General features: G+C 39.2%; 1 protein-coding gene across 1 annotated transcript; it reads right to left on the bottom strand.

The window, feature by feature from the left end:
* Nucleotides 1-2,872: 2,872 nt before the first annotated feature.
* On the bottom strand, nt 2,873-17,637 carry LOC149546416 (uncharacterized). Its single transcript, XM_089791191.1, has 6 exons — nt 17,130-17,637; nt 5,078-5,294; nt 4,810-4,962; nt 4,261-4,661; nt 3,718-4,123; nt 2,873-3,583 (listed from the first exon to the last, which is right to left on the bottom strand). The coding sequence occupies exons 1-6, from the start codon at nt 17,397-17,399 to the stop codon at nt 3,003-3,005; spliced, it is 2,028 nt and encodes a 675-aa protein (XP_089647317.1). The 5' UTR covers nt 17,400-17,637; the 3' UTR covers nt 2,873-3,002.
* Nucleotides 17,638-19,168: the final 1,531 nt, after the last annotated feature.

Raw genomic sequence — 19,168 nt, 5'->3', positions numbered from 1 at the left:
GTGGGACTAAGAGTCAAGGTAGCTGATGGATACACTCTTCGTTGTGACAAGATGGTACGAGACCTACCTTTGCGCCTGAACAACTATGAGTTTAAGGCGGACTATCATGTGGTCAACATGGGTGACATGGATATAGTACTTGGAATGCAGTGGCTTCATTCATTGAAGGTGGTTACCCTGAGACTAGAGGATATGGAGATACAATTCGAAGTGAATGGTAGGACTCATGTGCTTAAGGCTATCTGTAATGGAGACATCAGGACTATCTCATTTAGGCAGCTGGAGAGATTAACTAGGCATAATGATATAGAGTGGGCAGCAGTTTGTACTTTGACACCTACACAGGAGAAGCAACATAAGACGGAATATCATCCTAATATTCAGAAATTGAGGATTGAGTACGAAAAGGTATTCAGTGAGATTCCACCAGGCAGGCCACCGGACAGAGGCATTGAGCATGTTATTGAGCTGGAGGAAGGTGCTAAGCCTATCATGATCACACCATATCGACACCCAAAGCGACTCAAGGATGAGATCGAAAGGACCATCAAGGAGTTGCTAGCTATGGGGCACATCCGACCAAGTAAGTCACCTTTTGCATCTTCTGTTGTTTTGGTAAAAAAGAAGGATGGAACTCTTCGGATGTGTGTTGATTACAGGGAATTAAATAAGAGAACCATTAAGAACAGGTATCCCGTTCCTCGCATTGATGAGTTGATAGATGAATTGCATGGGGCTTGTTATTTCACGAAAATTGATTTGAGAACAAGATATCACCAGATCAGAGTCCGTGAACAGGATATTGAGAAAACTGCTTTCAGATGTCATTGTGGGCACTTTGAGTTTGTAGTCATGCCTTTCGGTCTAACCAATGCACCTGCCACTTTCCAGTCCACTATGAACAAAGTTTTCCACCATCAGTTGAGGAAATTCGTGCTGGTGTTTTTTGATGACATTTTGATCTATAGCCGATCATGGCAGGAGCATCTAGAGCATTTGGAGACAGTGTTGAGCATTTTACAGAAGGAGTCCTTGTATGCAAAAGAGTCCAAATGTGACTTAGGGATGACCGAGCTGTTATATTTGGGACACATTATTAGTGCAGATGGAGTGCGGATGGATCCTGAAAAGATTCGTGCTATTGTTGATTGGCCTCCACCAAAGAACCTTACACAGTTGAGGGGGTTCCTTGGTTTATGTGGTTTCTATCGCAGGTTTGTCAGTGGCTACTCACGACATGCAGCTCCCATGACAGATCTACTGAAAAAAGAGGAATTTGTGTGGACTCAGAAGGCACAGGACTGTTTTATGAGATTTAAGGAGATAATGACTACGTGCCCAGTTCTAGCATTACCCGATTTCACGAAGCCATTTGAGCTTCAATGTGATGCATCTGGAGAGGGAGTAGGTGTTGTACTTATGCAGAATAAGCACCCCATAGCTTATGAGAGCAGAAAGCTCAGAGGCCCTGAGTGTTCATTCAGTATATATGATAAGGAGATGTTGGCCATCATGCATGCTTTGGCCAATTCAGACAATATCTTGTGGGTAGCAAGTTTTGTATTAAAACTGATCATAACAGTTTGAGGCATTTCTTGGGACAGCGGGACCTGAATGATCGCCAGCAAAAGTGGGTAAGTAAGTTGCAGGCATATGATTTTGACATCTCATATGTCAAGGGAACTCAGAATGTTGTTGCAAATGCTCTATCTCGAAGGCCACACCTCACTCTTATGGTTCAGATATCAGAGGATTGGCGACACTTGATTATAGCAGAGTATGCCAGGGATACATGGGCCTCCGATATAGTGGAGAGAACAGTGATTGATACCAGATACACACTTGTAGATGATTTAATCATTTACAAAAATAGGATTTACCTAGTCCCAGGATCGAAGGTTAAGCAACTGATTTTGAGAGCATTTCACAACTCACCGACAGCAGGCCATCTCGGGTACTTCACGACTTACAGGTCAGTTCGAGAGCAGTTCACTTGGAAGGGGCTGAAAGCTGATGTTTTGTAGTACGTTCGAGAGTGTCTTGTTTGCCAGCAAAACAAACAAAAACACACCTATCCGGCAGGGTTCCTACAGCCACTTCCAATCCCTGACAGGAAGTGGGAGTGCATCTCCATGGACTTTATCACAAGTTTGCCCAAGGTACAAGGACGGGATTGTATTTATGTGGTGGTAGATAGATTAACAAAATATGCTCATTTCTTTCCTATCACCACTACCCACTCAGCAGCTCAAGTGGCAGAGGTTTTCTTTCGGGAGGTTTTCAGATTGCACGGATTGCCTCGGAACATTGTGAGTGACAGGGATAGCCGTTTCATGAGTCATTTTTGGCAGGAGGTATTCCGGTTATGTGGCACGGAGCTTACACCCAGCACTAGCTATCACCCACAAACTGATGGTCAGACAGAGATTGTGAACAAATGGGTGGAAGGGTATTTAAGGAATTATGTGGCAGCTCAGCAGCGAGCTTGGGTCAGATGGATATATCTCTGCGAGTATTGTTACCAAAGAAACGTGAATCGGAATCGGATCGGAATCGGCAAGGCCGAATCGAATCGTGAATCGGCAATGAATCGGCGATGAATCGGCAAATTTGAAAAAACCCTTTAAATTTAAAGATTTTAACAATTTAAAACTTATTTCATGCACCCTTTATTGAATATAACTTAAGCACACTATAACATCATCAAATAGAAGTTAAAACTTAACATACATAAACATTAAACATAAAATCCATCACATACGTAACTATGTTATCTAAGATTCTAAAATGTAAATTGTAGGCTAGCTGAAGTAAATAGAAATCAAATGATCATAATGATTTAAATCATAGAATGTATGTAAGATGATCAATAAGACATCAAATCATAAATTTATGTAAGAATCTAAGATGAAGATCCATGAAAGTTTGAAACTTTGAAACATATGTCTATCAATGATTCAGTATCAATATCTGTAAACAAAATATAAAAACAAGGCTCCAGCTCAAGCCTCAGGCTCATAGTCATCATCATCCTCAACATCATCCTCAAGCTCGGCTACAGCCTCAGCCTCAGCCTCTGAGTATCCAGTCTGCCTAGTAGCAAGGCGTCTAATGTAGGTCCTAGAGGACTGTCGAGCCATATCTCCCGCATATAAGATGGGCTCACGAATGTCGCTAGGGCCTGTGTCTGTGCGTGCACGTGTGCGTCTACCAATGCCTGAAGAACGTGCTCTAGCTGCCTCAGCCTCTATATCCACCTGGTCAATCCACGCACGGTCTTCCTCAGTGAAGACTGGATCTACAACCTCTGTGAGCCACTCTGATTCTGGATCAATCTCCTCCAGAATGATCGGAGAGGAGTCAGTGCCCAAAATCTGTCTGATCCTAAGACGGAGGTTGTAATGAACGAAAACAAGATCATTCAACCTCTGCACTGTCAACCTGTTTCTCCTCTTCGAGTGGATGTGCTCGAACATGGACCAATTGCGCTCACATCTAGAAGCGCTGCTTGGCTGACTCAGAATACGAATGGCAATTTTTTGAAGTTTTGGGGTTGTGGCCCCAAACATTTGCCACCATCTATCTAAAATAAGGGAAAATAAAAATAATTAGTCTCATTTACAAATTACAAATTACAAGTTAACTCTAAAATTACATAATCAACTTTAAGTTTAGAATCTAGATTCATGAACATTGAATATATTATTTAATTTTTACCTGGCTGTATTGTTTCCCGAGCATCTATGGCTACCCTGCTAGAGAAAAGTGGCCCTTCTTTATTATTGAACTTATCAAGCTCAATAATTGCAGCACTGCTATCCTCATCAATACTCAACCTCTGGATCACTGTATATAATCCGGTGAGAACCTCCTCATCCGCCTTGAAGTCAGGACGGAAACGAAATGCCGAATTCAAAAAGTAAGCTGCTGCATGGATGGGTCTGTGGAGCTGATTCTGCCATCTCCTATCAATGATGTCCCAAATAGGGGCATACTTCTCCTGCACTCCTGCATACTGAGCTCTAATGGCCTCCTTGGCCCTATCCATGCCCTCATATATGTAGCCCATAGAGGGCTTCTCCCCATCAACAGTTCGTAGGAGAGATACAAGAGGCTCAGTGGCCTACATATAAAGTAAAACAAAAATTTGAGTCAAAACTTAAACATAGAATAATTCAATAATATAAGGTAAAACTAAATCATTAAACAATTAGCATAGTAAACTGTAAAATATTAAATGTTAAATTGCAATAAAATTACCTTAAGTATTTCTCTAGCAGGTTTCCAAAAACCATCATCATCAAATATGCAATCCACCACATCTATCCCTGCAGTGGTCGTAGCATAGGAAGATGAAATCCACTCCCGCCCAACAAACATGCTCCTCAAATCATCCCTTGATGTCAACAAGGACTGCAAGGTGATGAAATTCGAGGCAAACCTCGTGATCCCTGGACGAGCTAACTCTTTGTCTCCTGTGTACTTCTTCATTGTGCTAAGGACAAATGAATGATTATAAATAAACTTACATATGTTTTTTGCCCTTTCCACACATGACTTGACCCACTCAAGTTTGTCAATTTCCTCCAACATGAGGTCAAGGCAGTGTGCTGCACAAGGGGACCAAAATATGGTGGGGTGCCTCTCCATCAAAAGTTTGCCTACAACAATTTTAAGATAATTAGAAATTCAAATTTCAAACATGTTAGAACTTAGAACTTAGGAAACTTAGAAATTCTAAGTTAGAATTAGAAAAAGTTCAAAATTCAAATAAATTTATTTTCAAAACTTAAAAAGTTAAAAGTTTACCTGCAGCAACATAACTTGCTACATTATCCGTCACCACTTGCACCACATGTTGTTCCCCCACCTCTGCTATAACTTCCTCAATAACCTCACATAAGTATGTGGCGTTTTTTACATGAGCAGAAGCATCAATGGATTTGAGGAACATGGTATATCCTACAAGTAACAAAACAACGAATTATAATTACTATTAGCAATCAACAAATCAAAATTTGAAATAGTCAATCACGATTCAAAATTATGTATGTAGGAAAGTAGAATGATCAATCACCTCCACAGGATACAAGAAAATTGAGGAGTGTTCTTCCCCTCCTATCTGTCCAACCATCAGTCATGATGGTGCAACCCTTTTCGATCCACTCCTTTCGGTTGTCCCCAAACTCATGCCTCATATCCTCAACCATTTCCTCCAGGAGGTATCCACTCAACTCAGCCTCAGTTGGGGCTTTAAACCCCGGACCACAAATGGCAACTGCATCTATCATGTTCTGCCAATAAGGAGTCTTGTCACAAATAGATAATGATATTGATTAGAAATTTAGATGTCAAAAACTAAAATCATAAAACAAGTAGATATAATTAAAGTTTTACTTTTACTTTTAACTTTAACTTTGAAGATAACAAAGAAAAAAGAATCAATTACCTGGCTGCAATAAATGGAATGTTGCAAAAGTACCAGAATTTGCAAATCTCTTTTCTGGCAGCATCATGAATCTCCTTGTTCAAACCCATGCCCTCAAGCGTGGGTTGGGAGCCAGGAGTAGTGCGGGGCACAAAGTAACTATCCATTCTGCTTTTCCGCACTCTAGGCCGCAATAGGTTGGTGTTGGACTCTGTCTCAGTATGAGACCGACTACCACTAACACTCACATGAGCACTAGCACTAGGATGAAAAGGAGGCCTAGAAGAACCCTCCCCAACACAACCTACGGATGCGGAAGCTGATGCAGATGCACTTGCAAAATGTAGATGCGGTTGCGGATGTGGGAGCACGGGAGCCAATACCTCTTAACCCTTCAAGTTGCATTTTCTTAGTCAACTTGTCTTGTTCAATTTTTTCTAATGCCACTAAACAAGAGCGTTTTGCCTCAGCGGTTTGTTGAGTGCAAACTGTGACATCATGGCCAGGTATGCCAGCAATGTGGTATTTCAATCTATAGATACCTCCTGAATTTATTTTTTCTTTGCAAAATATACATTTTGTTTGATATTTGGTTCTCCCAGGAAACTCTTCATTATATTTCCAGCATTCGTCTTTTTTACCCATTGTGGAAATTGGAAAATGAAAGCAAAGGGCTGCTGCAATAAAAAAATTCATGTAAAAAATCAAAGTTTGCAACTAATAAACAAAAACTACAAAACAACAAACCCTAGTTTGCAATTTAGTAAAACTAAAAATAAAAAACATTCAAGATTTGCAAATGAACACTAAAAAAATTTAACAAAAAATGCATACTACACTAACATACAAAAAAAAAGCCAACACTTACCTCTTGCAAATGAGTTGAGGAGTGTTGATATTGACTCCTTAATGCTCCCAATGCAATTTATGGCCTCCCCAAATGGACTTCTGATCTCTTTGGTGCTCTTCCTTCTTGCCGGTTGGAAACCTATGGATTCTCTTTTCTCTTCTTCTCTCTCACTCTTCCTCTCTTCTACTCATACTAAGCAAATAGAAGGCTCTTTAGGGTTATAACAAAGAGGAAAGTCAACTTAGAAAGCAAATAAAACATGTGTTTTTTTTAAAAAATTGAACTTTCTATCCTTGCTGCCGCGGCTGATTTCTGGAGATTCACGATGGCGATTTTGGCGATTTTTGCCATGAATCGCCGATTTTGGCGATTCAGGCGATTCACGCGAAAAAATCGCCACCAGCGATTTCCGATTCCAAAAAAATCGGGAGCCATGAATCTTATCGCGATTTCGGCGATTTCGGCGATTTCATGGCGATTTTTGGAACTATGATTGTTACAATACTACATATCACATCACTATACAGATGACACCCTTCATGGCACTTTACGGTTATGAAGCACCTAGTTTCTTGGATTTGTTGTCGGGCGACAGCCTGGTACCCAATGCAGGAGAATTATTACAGGAGAGTAAGGATATAGTTGCTACTCTCAAAGATAATATTGCGAGAGCTCAGAACCAACAGAAGCAGTATGCAGACCAGAAGAGGACTGAGCGTAGTTTTGAGGTGGATGATATGGTTTACCTCATGTTGCAGCCATACAGGCAATCTACTCTTAAGAAGAGTGGTGCAGAGAAACTCAAGCCACGCTATTACGGACCATTCAGGGTTATCAGGCGAGTTGGTGAGGTGGCTTATGAGTTGGAGCTTCCGACAAACAGCAGGGTGCACAATGTGTTTCATGTGTCCCGCCTCAAGAAGGCGTTGGGTCAGAATGTGGTGCCTTCCGCAGTATTACCTCCTTTAGACGATGAGGGAAAATTGATTTTAGTGCCAGAATCCATCCTGGAGAGCAGAGAAAAGCAGCTTCGCAGAAGAGTGATCAGAGAATACTTGGTTAAGTGGAAAGATCTACTTGTTGAGGATGCAACTTGGGAGGGGGAAGCTATTTTGCAGCACCCGGCGTTGAGATTGCTTGAGGCCAAGCAATTTCAGGAGGGGCGGACTGTAATGTCCCCTCTTTAGTTCGACATGGCATTGATCATGGATTTGCCTATTCCAAACTCTCGTAGGCAAATGGTGTGGAGAGAGAGTCAATTCTGCGGATCAGATGGTCATATCTTGCTCTTGAAGAAGTGTTAAGAGGTTATATTTTATTATTATGTGTTATTGGGGCCTACATGTTATAATTTTAAGTTGAGTTGCACTTTTTATTTTATAAAATTACTTTATTATAAAAAGTGCATTATAATGAGATTTTATAAAGGATGTTTCTAGAAGTTCTAGCAACTTCTTAGAAAAGTGAATAAATAGAGGGCTGGGCCTCTCATTTGGACATGCTTGGATTTGAGATTTCTTCTACTTCTTCCATTGTGGAGCAAATTTGTAGTCTCTTGGTCTGCAAATTATTATTTGATCTTTGGGAACGAATCATTCCCTTGGATTGGCGACTTTGAGGGTGTGAAATATCACCTGAATTGTTGCATTTGAGGAGTTGGTAATGCAGCCATCTCATTTGGACTTCATTGAGATTCAGTTAGAAGGGTTTACTTTGGTTGGAATAAGGGTTTCAGTTGTGCCCTAGCATTTGTGGATTGATTAACAGGGTTTGAAGACACAGTTGTGCATTATTTTCAGACTGCCAGTCCAGGGTTTGGACCCACGTTTTTGCTCATAACTCCTAATTGGCTTGACGGATGAATTTCATATTTTAGGGGGTTATTCAGCAACCCTAGGCGCCCAGATTTATTGCTTTTGAAGTGACAAAAAACGCTGCAATATTTTTATCTAGCAGCCGTACCAGGCCGTACCTGTACGGCCCTGTCAGTTGGGCAGCAGCAGCAATTTTGTGAGTCGGTTTGGGGTAGATTGTGAGGTCTTCGTGTGGCATTAATCCAGCATTCATATCTGGCAAAATTGGTGCTATTCCAGGTGCACAAAATATTGATTGCCAAAATATTGCATGTTAAGGATTAGAACAGTCAGCACTGTCATTGCATAAATAGTTATTTCCAGTCATTAATAACTGTTGTAAAAGTTTCGTCATTTGCATTCCAAATCTGAACTGGGTTATTGTTCATGTCATAACATTGCATTGTCAAAGAGCTTGATGTATTAGAAGTGCATAGTTGTGACAGTCTCTCATTGCAATCAGTTCTATTTGCTGTCATAAAATCAGAATTGCATTGGACTTCATATTTGAGTTTCATATTGTCATCTATCTCTTAGATTGGTAGTGTTATAATCTGGAATTGTTGTTCATACATTATTGGCATCAAATATTGAGGTTTCGTTGTACAACAATTAGTAATATTGCAGCCTTATTCGGTTACATGCCAACTGTTTGACAAAATTCCTAAGTCCAGTTTGAGGGTTTTAGTGGCCTTTATAGTAAGGGTCTTTACATTGAGTGGTTGACAGATAAAGGCATACAATACATACAGATATGCACCATAAATGAGCTTACAGTGATTGGCGATCCTATATTCCTTGGGTATATGCATAAACAAGGAACAGATGTAGGAGTTAATCTTTTTGCTCAAGAATTTCATGGTCAATCTGAACAAGCTGCAAATATTATATGGAGCTTAAACCATATAGTTTGCAACATCTTAATCTTTTTCCTCAAGAATTTCATGGTCAATCTGAACAAGCTGCAAATATTATATGGAGCTTAAACCATATAGTTTGCAATACCAGAGTGGAGAAAATGGCTATATTTTGATCTCAGAGGAAAGTGGTGCAATACCACAGCTTTTCACGACAGGGTTGCAAAAAGAGAACGCCTGCCTCAATACTATCTTATCCATGAGTTATTTGCAGAAACTAAGAAACTGTATCAAATGGAATAATACTATAAGGAGAAGCTGGGCAACGAATTCATGTAAAAAGTACATATAATCAAAGACAAGTCTGTAAAATGGAATATGAAAACAAATAGTCTTGCCTGGAGATATACTCAGTATCGATGGATTGTATTTCGTTGTTTAGTCATACAAATCACTCGACCTCTATAGGCTGCAAATCGGCAATATTACTTCAGATACGACCTCTTCCTGAATATGGAGATATTTGGAGACGAGTGGGTATTGTGGGAAGATGGCATATTACAAGTTTTTCTTTTTCAGAGGATCACGTGCATGTCATGGAGGCTCCAGCGTTCACTTTTCACCAACCTGCATGTAATTTTGCATGACTACTGATGTTTTATGTTTTGTTTTGCAGGGTTGAGTTCGTGGGAGAATGTAGGAACTTTCCTGCGGTAGTGATATTCATATGAATGATGTTTTTCAACCCACGTCAAGGAGCGCATCAAACTTATATATTGAAGTTTGAGTTTTTGCGTGGTGAACAAACCTGGGCTTAAAAGGCTGCATCATATGAGCATGCGAGAGGATAATGGAGCATTACATCTTCAGCACCCAAAGATTTTGCATAACATCAACCTCGCAGGAGTTGCAGGGATCTATGAATCTGAATCGGAAAGATGCAGACACGGGACCCATGATTTCGTGTGTCTTGTTGTCTATGAGAAAATGCCAAGCCCCGACAGCAAGGATAAAAGGAGACGACGCATTTTGGAGTTTAAAATATTTTGAATAATGATAAGAGAGCTTGCGTTAGCGATGCAATCCTTTATTAGGATGAATTTTGAAAACAAAACTAATCCTAATAAAGTTCGGTAGCATCCAAAATTATCAGTCATATTATAATTATGTTAATTATTTCAGTTTTGAGTTATGAAGAGGCACGTTGCCTGGAAAGCAACTGATGCCCTTCAGACGTTTATAAATATATGTAAAGTGAAGCCAAATAGGGGGTGATATGACTTTTCAAGAAAAAAAAACTTTGCATATTTTGAAGTATACATATTATTAAATTTCTTCAAAGGGAGATTGCTGAAGTTTTGAGCAAAGTAGATGAAGTTTGAAAATTATTGAGCATAAACATTGAAATTGTCTAAGATCGAGCTGTGCTGAATAGAGCATCAAAAGCCTGAGTGTCTTCAATAAAAACTGTCCAACAGTAAAAATCAGTAAGAGTTTTATTTGTTTTGGAGTTGGAATATATGATTTTGTTGTTTATTTGTTTATAATTTACTGTTTTGATAGGTACATTAAATTGTTCATTGCTATTCAAATTTGATAAATACAAATATTGCAAACTATAAACTTTTCCTTTATTTGTATCTATTGTGTCCACATGAGGGTTAAAGCATGATAGACTAATTTGAATACGCCAAAGTGTAACAATTTGTGGCATCATAATAATTGAATTATCAACAAATATAATATCATCAATATCATGTAGTAGTATGTAAGAAATATATGTTTGACTCTATTACCCATTAAAATTTGGCACTGATCATTAATCTGTTCGTGACTTTCAATCCATATGCTGGCAACCCTTTAGCCTCTTTCCTTTAAGAGTTTGAAACTTATTTGTAATAGTGATTCGTTTTAAAATTTTCCTTTCAGCAGCATACAATTCTAATAAAGTAATCAAAGTTTGAAGAATAATAACCATTAATCATTATCCAAAAGATTTCCTCGAGTACTTGCCACTTGAGGAATTTATTTTTGCATTATATTTCGCTGTAAATTATCTTGGATCCAAGTTTTTGCTATCCAGGATTTGGGTGAACAGGGCTTGGTCTAGCGGAGACAAAAGCGCAAAGGATTCAAATCGAATAGATTAATCTTGTCAAAGTTGGCCAAAAATCGATTAGATACCCAGCATCAAGCAGACAAGGCTCGTAGATTCCTAATCAGCGATTTTGATAACCAACATTCCCCACCGTTCCCCTTCCTCTCTCAGAGCTAAGCCTCAAAATGCCTGTCGTATGAATAAATGGTTTGATGCTGATTGCAAAGCTTTCCATCGCTTTGTTCATGTCGCTTTGAGGCTCAATCTCCTGCCTTCACCCATCTGTGTCGTTCGTACCTCTATTTTCTTCATCGTAAGAAACGTTTTTTTTGCCTCCATTCAGTGCAGAACCCTTTGCTCCACGCTTATTCAAAATCCCTAGATTCCCTCGTTGCTCCCCCCGTCCTCCACTCTTGACTACTGCTCTCTCACCTCCCATATCACTAGGCTTTACGACATTCCTGGGCAGCCACCTCTCCACTCCACTCCACCTCCTTACTGCCGCTTGTTCACCTACTCTAGTATTATGGAGGCCATCAGATCTTTGAGATGCAGCAGAGCAACAAATGAAGAGGGTATCCAAGTATAACTTTTCAAACTTGGTGCTTCAGTTCTTGGATCTTACCTTCTTGCACTCTATAATAGAGTGGTTTGCACTGGGTTTCCTGATTCCTGGTCTAGACATACGGTTTACCCTATTCACAAGTCTAGGCCTACTTCTGATCTAGGTAACTATAGAACTATTATGATAGGACATACTTTTGCCAAACTTTATGCCACTGCTTTGAACACCATGTTATCTAGTGAGCTTGATAGAAGAGGTTGTAGGACTAAAGGGCAGGCTGGTTTTCGGGCAAACTATCAGACTATGGATCATGTGTTTACATTGCGGGCTATCATTGAGGAGGCTAGACATCGCTCTCAAAAGGTCTATTGTTGTTTTGTGGACTTCCATAAGGCCTTTGATTATGTTCCTAGGTTGGCTTTATTTCAGCGGCTTCATGAGATTGGGATCTCAAATATGTTACAGACTGCTATTATGAGGCTTTATGAGAGGGTAACTGGTGGGCTTAGGACTCCGGAGGGCTTTTTTGATCCGATTCAGAGCACTATTGGGGTGAAGCAAGGTTGTCCTCTTTCTCCTACACTGTTTGGTTTGTAAGTTGGAGGATTTGTTTCTGAAATCCTCCCAACCGGGAGATGGGTGTTATTTGTATCAGGTCTTGATCTCCATTCTCCTCTTTGTTGATGATGTGGTTCTCTTGGCTTCTTCTCCCGACAACTTACAGAGACTTCTTGATGGTCTGGCTTCTTTTTGTGTTCAGCAGCAACTCGTAGTCAATTTGTCTAAGACACGGGTTATGGTCTTTAACTGTTTAAAGACCTCACACCTTCATTTCTTCTTTCAAGGACAGGAGGTTGAGATTACTCCCTCTTATATGTATCTCGATGTGAAGTTCTCGGGACCGCATTTTAGTTTGAGACCTGCTATTCAGTCCAAAGTTAGTAAGGGTATGGGTTCCTTGGCTTTGCTGGAGAGACAATGCTTCAGGCATCATTTTTAGGATAATTCATCCAAGTTGTCCCTTTTCGACTCCTTGGTTCGTTTGACAGTTCTCTATGGTTCAGTTGCTTGGGAGCCTTCTCTTATTACTTCTGATTGGGCTTCTATTGAGAAAGTTCAGACGTTGTTGTTACAACCTATCATTAGATGTCACAGACTCACCCCTCACAACATTGTCTTGGCTGAGTTTGGTGCTCATCCTCTCCAACTTGTCGTCATTTTTTATTTGATTTGGTTTCTTCATCGGCTTCGTGGTTTTATGGAGACATGAGTTGACCGGCATAGATACTCTCATCTGGCATACTGTTCTTCAATGGAGATTATGAGATCCGACACTTCTGCTAGGTCTTGATGTTGGTATGCTCAAGCCACCTCTTTGTTGGGTTCGATCAAGATTGACATTGATCGTCTTCCTCATCAGTTTTTGTTGGATGCTCCTACTCATCTTCTCCCCTCACGTCAAGAGTTGAATGAGCATATTCGACAGGATATTTATAGACAGTACATTACCACTACTTGAAGTAATCCCCCGGGGGGTCTACGACCTAGGATGGCCTTCTATGCTGAGCATTTTCTTGAGATTCAGGATAGTATTGTTGTTCACCCTGCTTATCTCTATCGACGCTGGAACCATGCCTTATGGTTTTCTCTAGGCTCATTTAGAGTTGGTTCTCATTGCCTCAGGGTTTGAACTGACCACCATATGGATCAGGCTAATAGGTTATGTCAGTTATGTACTTTGGCCGAGGTTGAGACTGAGATCCACTTCATATTTTGTTGTCCTCTTTACTATGAGATCAGAGGGAGATTTTATTGCCTTTTCAAAGATTGTTCTTCTCTTTCGATGTTCTTCAGCTATATTGATCAGTGGTGTCTTGCACTTTTTCTTCAGGAAGCCACCCATCTTCGAGAGATTACCCTACAGTCTTTTATTCCTTAGGAGTGTACTTCAAATCAGCTCATTACCGCTTTTTTCTCTCCCTCGTCTCCTCCACGAGGTTTGAAAAGGCCTTCCACTACTTCTCATTCCAGATCAATCAGACATATTGTACCAGTCTCTCCAAGCAGCGACAGTCCTATAGCGGTTCTTCACGACATTCCAAGGCTATGGATAGTTCACAGGTGTACCTCTTTATTACTGATTTCTTTGTGGCAAGGAAGGACCCTTAGTCCTTACCTTGTCTTCTTTATTGTTTGTCTCTTGCTTTTGTTTCTTCTCAGTCACCGTTTGGTGCTTCTGCTTTGGCCGGCTCTTCTGTTGTATGCTTAGTCCCATAAACCATTTTGGTTTTTCATGGACATTAATATTATTATCTTATCTAATCTTATCTGCCACATCACATGATGTGTTGTGTCAATACAAAACATTTCCAACCATGAAAAAGAGAATAGAAAACCGAATCAAAACATAAACTAAAGTTCAAAACATTCCAATGCATTGAATTTCTCTCCATAAATTATACCAATTGCAAGTGCATCATTTAAGGAAATGATCATAACAATAGTAAGACTAGATGAACTTGCCATTCTCCTGTAGTAGTCATGTTTTTCTATTACAGCTTGATATCTCTTTTGTTGTTTCTTTAGCAAACAAATGCAAGATATTGCCCTAGTTCAATTCGATTTGCTTGTTTTCATTTCTGATGTCAGAATATATATCTGTTATCAATTTTCCATCTTAGGATCCAATGCATTCTGTTTCCATTGTTTTCGGTTGGCTATATTCTCCAATTGCAGTAATTCCCTCTCAAGGGTTTTAATATTTGCAGACACTTCCAGAACTCCAGCCCTCTTCCAGAAAGAATCCCTAAGGAATAAATAAGATTGAAGCAAAATATAAAATAAGGATTCAGAAAATACAGGAACACATTAAAATAATCTCACTTTCAAGTAAGTCTCTTATGACACTATAATAGATTATGCATAACTTTGTAGCATCTTTATCAGGTAAGACATAGCATCAAATAGAATATTAGAATGTGGAACAGAGTCCCCTTTTATATACCCAAGGTGTGTCCCTTATAGCTGCACGAATGTTTCACAACCATACAAGACTGGACTCCACCATGTGATTCCCAATACCCACTTTCCTTAGACTAGATCAAATTCAAAGTCTAAGACACCTCTTTGAGGCCTAACAAGACACAAACTTTAAGCCAAGGTTTTCAGGGATGAAATAGGGCTTCTTCCAACCTTAGATGTAGTCTCCAAATGTTTTCATACACAAGTCCCCCCAATATGTACTTCAGAAAATCAACTATGTACTTCGGATATCAACCATATACTTTGGAAATCAACTTCCTCACCTAAAACTCCAAATAGGGCTACAAGGAAAAACTAAGGATTTGTCAAGGCAACCTTCTTGGAATTCCACCATAGAAAGTCTTAAACACCTTCAAACATTCCAATCCTGAAATCAACAACCCCTACCAAGTTAGGAATCTTGACCAATCTCCCAACTCAAGTTGTTTGCAAAACTCTCCTAGGCCTAATAGGCTAATTAGGTGTCTTTCCAAAGCAAGTACAAAAAATTCAAAGCATCTTCCAACCAATCCTATCGAAATACTTCAAGGACATGTCAAAACATCTAAGTCCAAGTTCCTATGGTTCTATTCCACCCCTGGGCCAAGTTGTGCCTCAAAAACCCAAAACTAGACAGTCACATTTAGATGCATGTCCAGAGGGTTTAGTGTTTTCTCCCAACATCTTCTACTTCCTAGTCTGAGACCCAAATAATACTAATGCACATCCTCTCCCCCTTCTTTCCACCGAGGCTTATCTTCTTCCCATGGTGGAATCTCTAGAAAAGAGAATTTTTCTCTCAAAACCCTAGTTAGGGCCTCCTTGCGACCAACAAGCAATCAAAATTCGATTTCTCTTAACCAATATGACTTCACGACCTCAAACCACTTGCAAATCCTTCATAAGAACATTCTACAACTTTTCCAATCCTTCGGAATTGCATATGAATCCGTACAATTCCGTACAAGTAGTTTCTCGGGCAGTTTTAATAGGGAAACAGCAGAATTTTATTGATTTGAAACAATGATTACATTAGATTCTTCTCTTCTATGTTGAGAAAGGTTTCTCAACCTTATTTATGCTTATTTATGTCATTCCCAAACAATTCCAACCAATAAAGGTGATAGTGAACATTGGGATTCGAACGTTGCATTTTTGCACAAAAGTAACATTATGCAACATTGACAACTTTGACAACTTTTTGCAGAAGTTGTCAAATGTCTCCAAACTTTACTAAACTTTAATCCTAGACCCTACCTAGGATTTTAAGAGAGTTTTAATCAATAAATAATCATTATTTAACCTTCTAGACTATCTTGTCCTTATTCTACCTAGAAATTGCCCATAAAAAAATGACTTAGGTAGACAATCAGGTTTATAACACACCTAATGTCTCCTTGCCTTACAACTTGGACATTATTTCTAGCATTGGATTCCAGATCCAAATCCTATCCTAACCCTTTGTGTTTGATCCTCCTGATGCGCTTGCAATGGTAGGTATTGCAAGTGCTCCTGTGCCAGAATGTCATCTGCCTTTGTTTGCCAAGAAGCTAACACTAGGACCCGCTTGCAATCAAGATGTGACATGCTAAGTTTATACAATAAATTAATTGACTTAATCCCATATTATAGAGGAAAGCCTGAAATCAAAGCGTATAGTTCGCAATCAGAGAGAATGCCCGTGCTCAATACAGAAGATAAGGTTGGAATTATAAACCATGTTTTATTGAAGCTACGAAGGAAAAAAAAAAGAGTGCAACAGCAGGTACTTTGAACCAATGTATACACAACCCAGTTAAGGTTTCATTGCTATTTTATACCCCACATTGCCTGCCAATAATGACAAACAAAACGGACTACCCACCATTCTGAAACCACTTTGTTCTTAAATCCCTGTGGAAGTACCGCATTTGCTGACCATCCGATGACGACCAGGCCACTGCTGGCTGTCTCATCGGGACCAACCGGCTCAAGTATTAAAGCCGCACAGATAACTCAATTATATATAAAATCTGCACACACATTATATGAATCCTTGCATAATTTGGAATAAAAAAATATTATGTTTTTCCCCTAAATTGGATACAGCTCTAGAATTGTGCATTTCATCCAGTTATTATGATATATTTATATATAAGAAAATCTATTTCTACTATACTGTACGATCGGAAGAATTCATTCAAACTCTTATCCAACTACAAGATATCAAACAGCTTTTATTTTAAAAGCATTTTATGGCGTTATGGTTCTCTATTCGACAGTTTAGAAATGAAGGAAGCGCATCTAAAAATCTATGGAATTATTTTTAAAAAGGATTAGCTCTTGCGCACTTCATGGTATCTGAAAAGGAGATACATATAAGCAACCTAGAATCCTATGAACAATATCTGAATAGCGATAGAATAAGAACTGAACTTGTCTTAAGAAAATTAATTCGTTGGCACAATTTCAACTTACCTGGCCATTAGGTTCTTTTGGGTGAACAATCTCAAGTATTGTAGCCAATGTCTTGTAGTTCAAATAGTGGTCTTCAGAAATAGACTTTCCTTCCCCGATACTGTTATCTGAGATTATGCGTCTGCCAAAGGACATAACCATAGCTTTCTGTCTTTCACCATCGAGACCCGGCCCTGATTGAAGTTCGAACTCGGTTTCTATTTGACTGAATTGAAGAGTTTCCGAGGTATGCTTATCAATAATCATGATTCCCCTCTGCTTGAAAACCATCCTTCTCGATTGACCACTTTAGACTTTCTTGCCCCTTTCTTGCTTTACAAAGCAGAAAACCCTAATTACAGTATTTTAGAACCCAAGTTCCAGAAATTTTAAGCCTGAAATCCCATTTTCTTGCTAATCAGAATTCAAACCATTTGTTTTTTAATCTCTGGATCGATCATAATGGGATTTTCTGTTTTTCCAACCACAACAACGAGTTGACCGAATCTCTCCAACGGAAATCACGGAGCATTTACATTTCTTCCTCCAAATCTTGGATGCTAAAATCTCCATCGCCTAGAAAAATGTTGGGGTCTTCCGAATATCTCTGTTAAATGAATATGAAAGCTGGCTTACAACATCAATACGGCAATCGTTAGTCTACGTTAAACCCCCTTCGTCGGGAAAGAGAAAACCATCGAGAAGAAATGCCATGCCCCCTCCATGTTGCCCGTGGCTATACAGCCACGAAAATGCACTTCCATACGAAGGAGAGGACGGACTTATTTTTTTAAAAAGTTAGAAAAAGCAGTATAGCCACGGGCCTCCATGTTCAGGTGTATAGGTTCAAGGCATTGTCAAAAAATAATTTGATGACCTTGCCGTTCTGCTATGAACCCCTATTAAAAAGCTTCCCTAACTTACGTGTCTAGGGAAAATAGGAAGGCTCTTTTTAATCTATTTGCAATTCTTGGCAAGCTCTGATAAAACTAGAGTTCAATTGCAGATACAATTGACTCTCCTCAATTAAGACGTGGAAGGAAACCAGAAGCCTAATTGTAGGAAAGAAATGTCTTTAGGTGCTCCTAGTAGTATTATGTGGCTCTAAATTGCGTTTCTGGCTGAGATCGGCTTGATCTCTCGCATGTCAAAATTTCACTTTTAGCCCTTTTTTGAAAGGACGCTGCTATAATGCCCACGGAATGCATCATTGATGGAGTTTCAAAATTGAGTCTAAATACAAAATCTACCATTATTAGTCCTTGTCTTTTACAAAGGCAGGAACTTATGTTTTTTTTACCCCAAATTAATTTATGCCAAAAATCGAATGCATGATTTGATACTTTCTGAAGTTTAATTTCAAAAATCAATTATAGAATACAAATTCTGAATTCTTGATTTGTCAAAGGATAAATTTCTAGTGTTGGCAGACATTTTTAAGCCGATAGGCTTTTTTATTGTGGCACACAGTGGCCTGATAATTGTCTTACATCTAAAAACTATCAGATGTTGGCCAATTCACATTTGGATGGCCAGAATTCTCATTTGGAACACAATACCCTAATAGTTGTCTTACATCTGAAAACTGTCAAATGTTGGTTGGAATTCTCATTTGGAAAATATAGATGTTGGCCAGAATTCAGATTTGGATGGCCGGAATTCTTATTTGGAAAATACAAAATAATAAGCTTGTGGATCCCAGAAGTGACCTGCTTCAATGAAAACGATGGTTGTAAAGAGCAGAAGTAATAAAATATAAATGCAACCCAACTTGATGCTGAGAGTAACTTTAAATCTATGATCCATGCAATTGCTTGGAAATCAGCTCACCACATTACGAAATCGAAGATACATATAACCTTGAAATTCTACACAATGGCAAGTCGAGAACGTCTGGTATACCCAACACATAATCTCGCTATCAAGCAAAGAATGGCGTCTAATACAAAAATACTTGAATAAATGACCATAATATCAGTCTTAGAAGGAAGATGGTGATTGCATTTCAATTTAGTAAAGTGAATCCTACTTGCTTCAATAATTATTAGAGCTTTATTGAA

The sequence above is a fragment of the Cupressus sempervirens genome, chromosome 7 (assembly GCF_028749045.1).
Source record: "Cupressus sempervirens isolate cs-2001-9-10 chromosome 7, ASM2874904v1, whole genome shotgun sequence".
Classification (NCBI taxonomy): Eukaryota; Viridiplantae; Streptophyta; class Pinopsida; order Cupressales; family Cupressaceae; genus Cupressus; species Cupressus sempervirens.
Note: the sequence above shows the minus strand (reverse complement) of the source record. Positions and strands in the feature narration are given on the sequence as shown.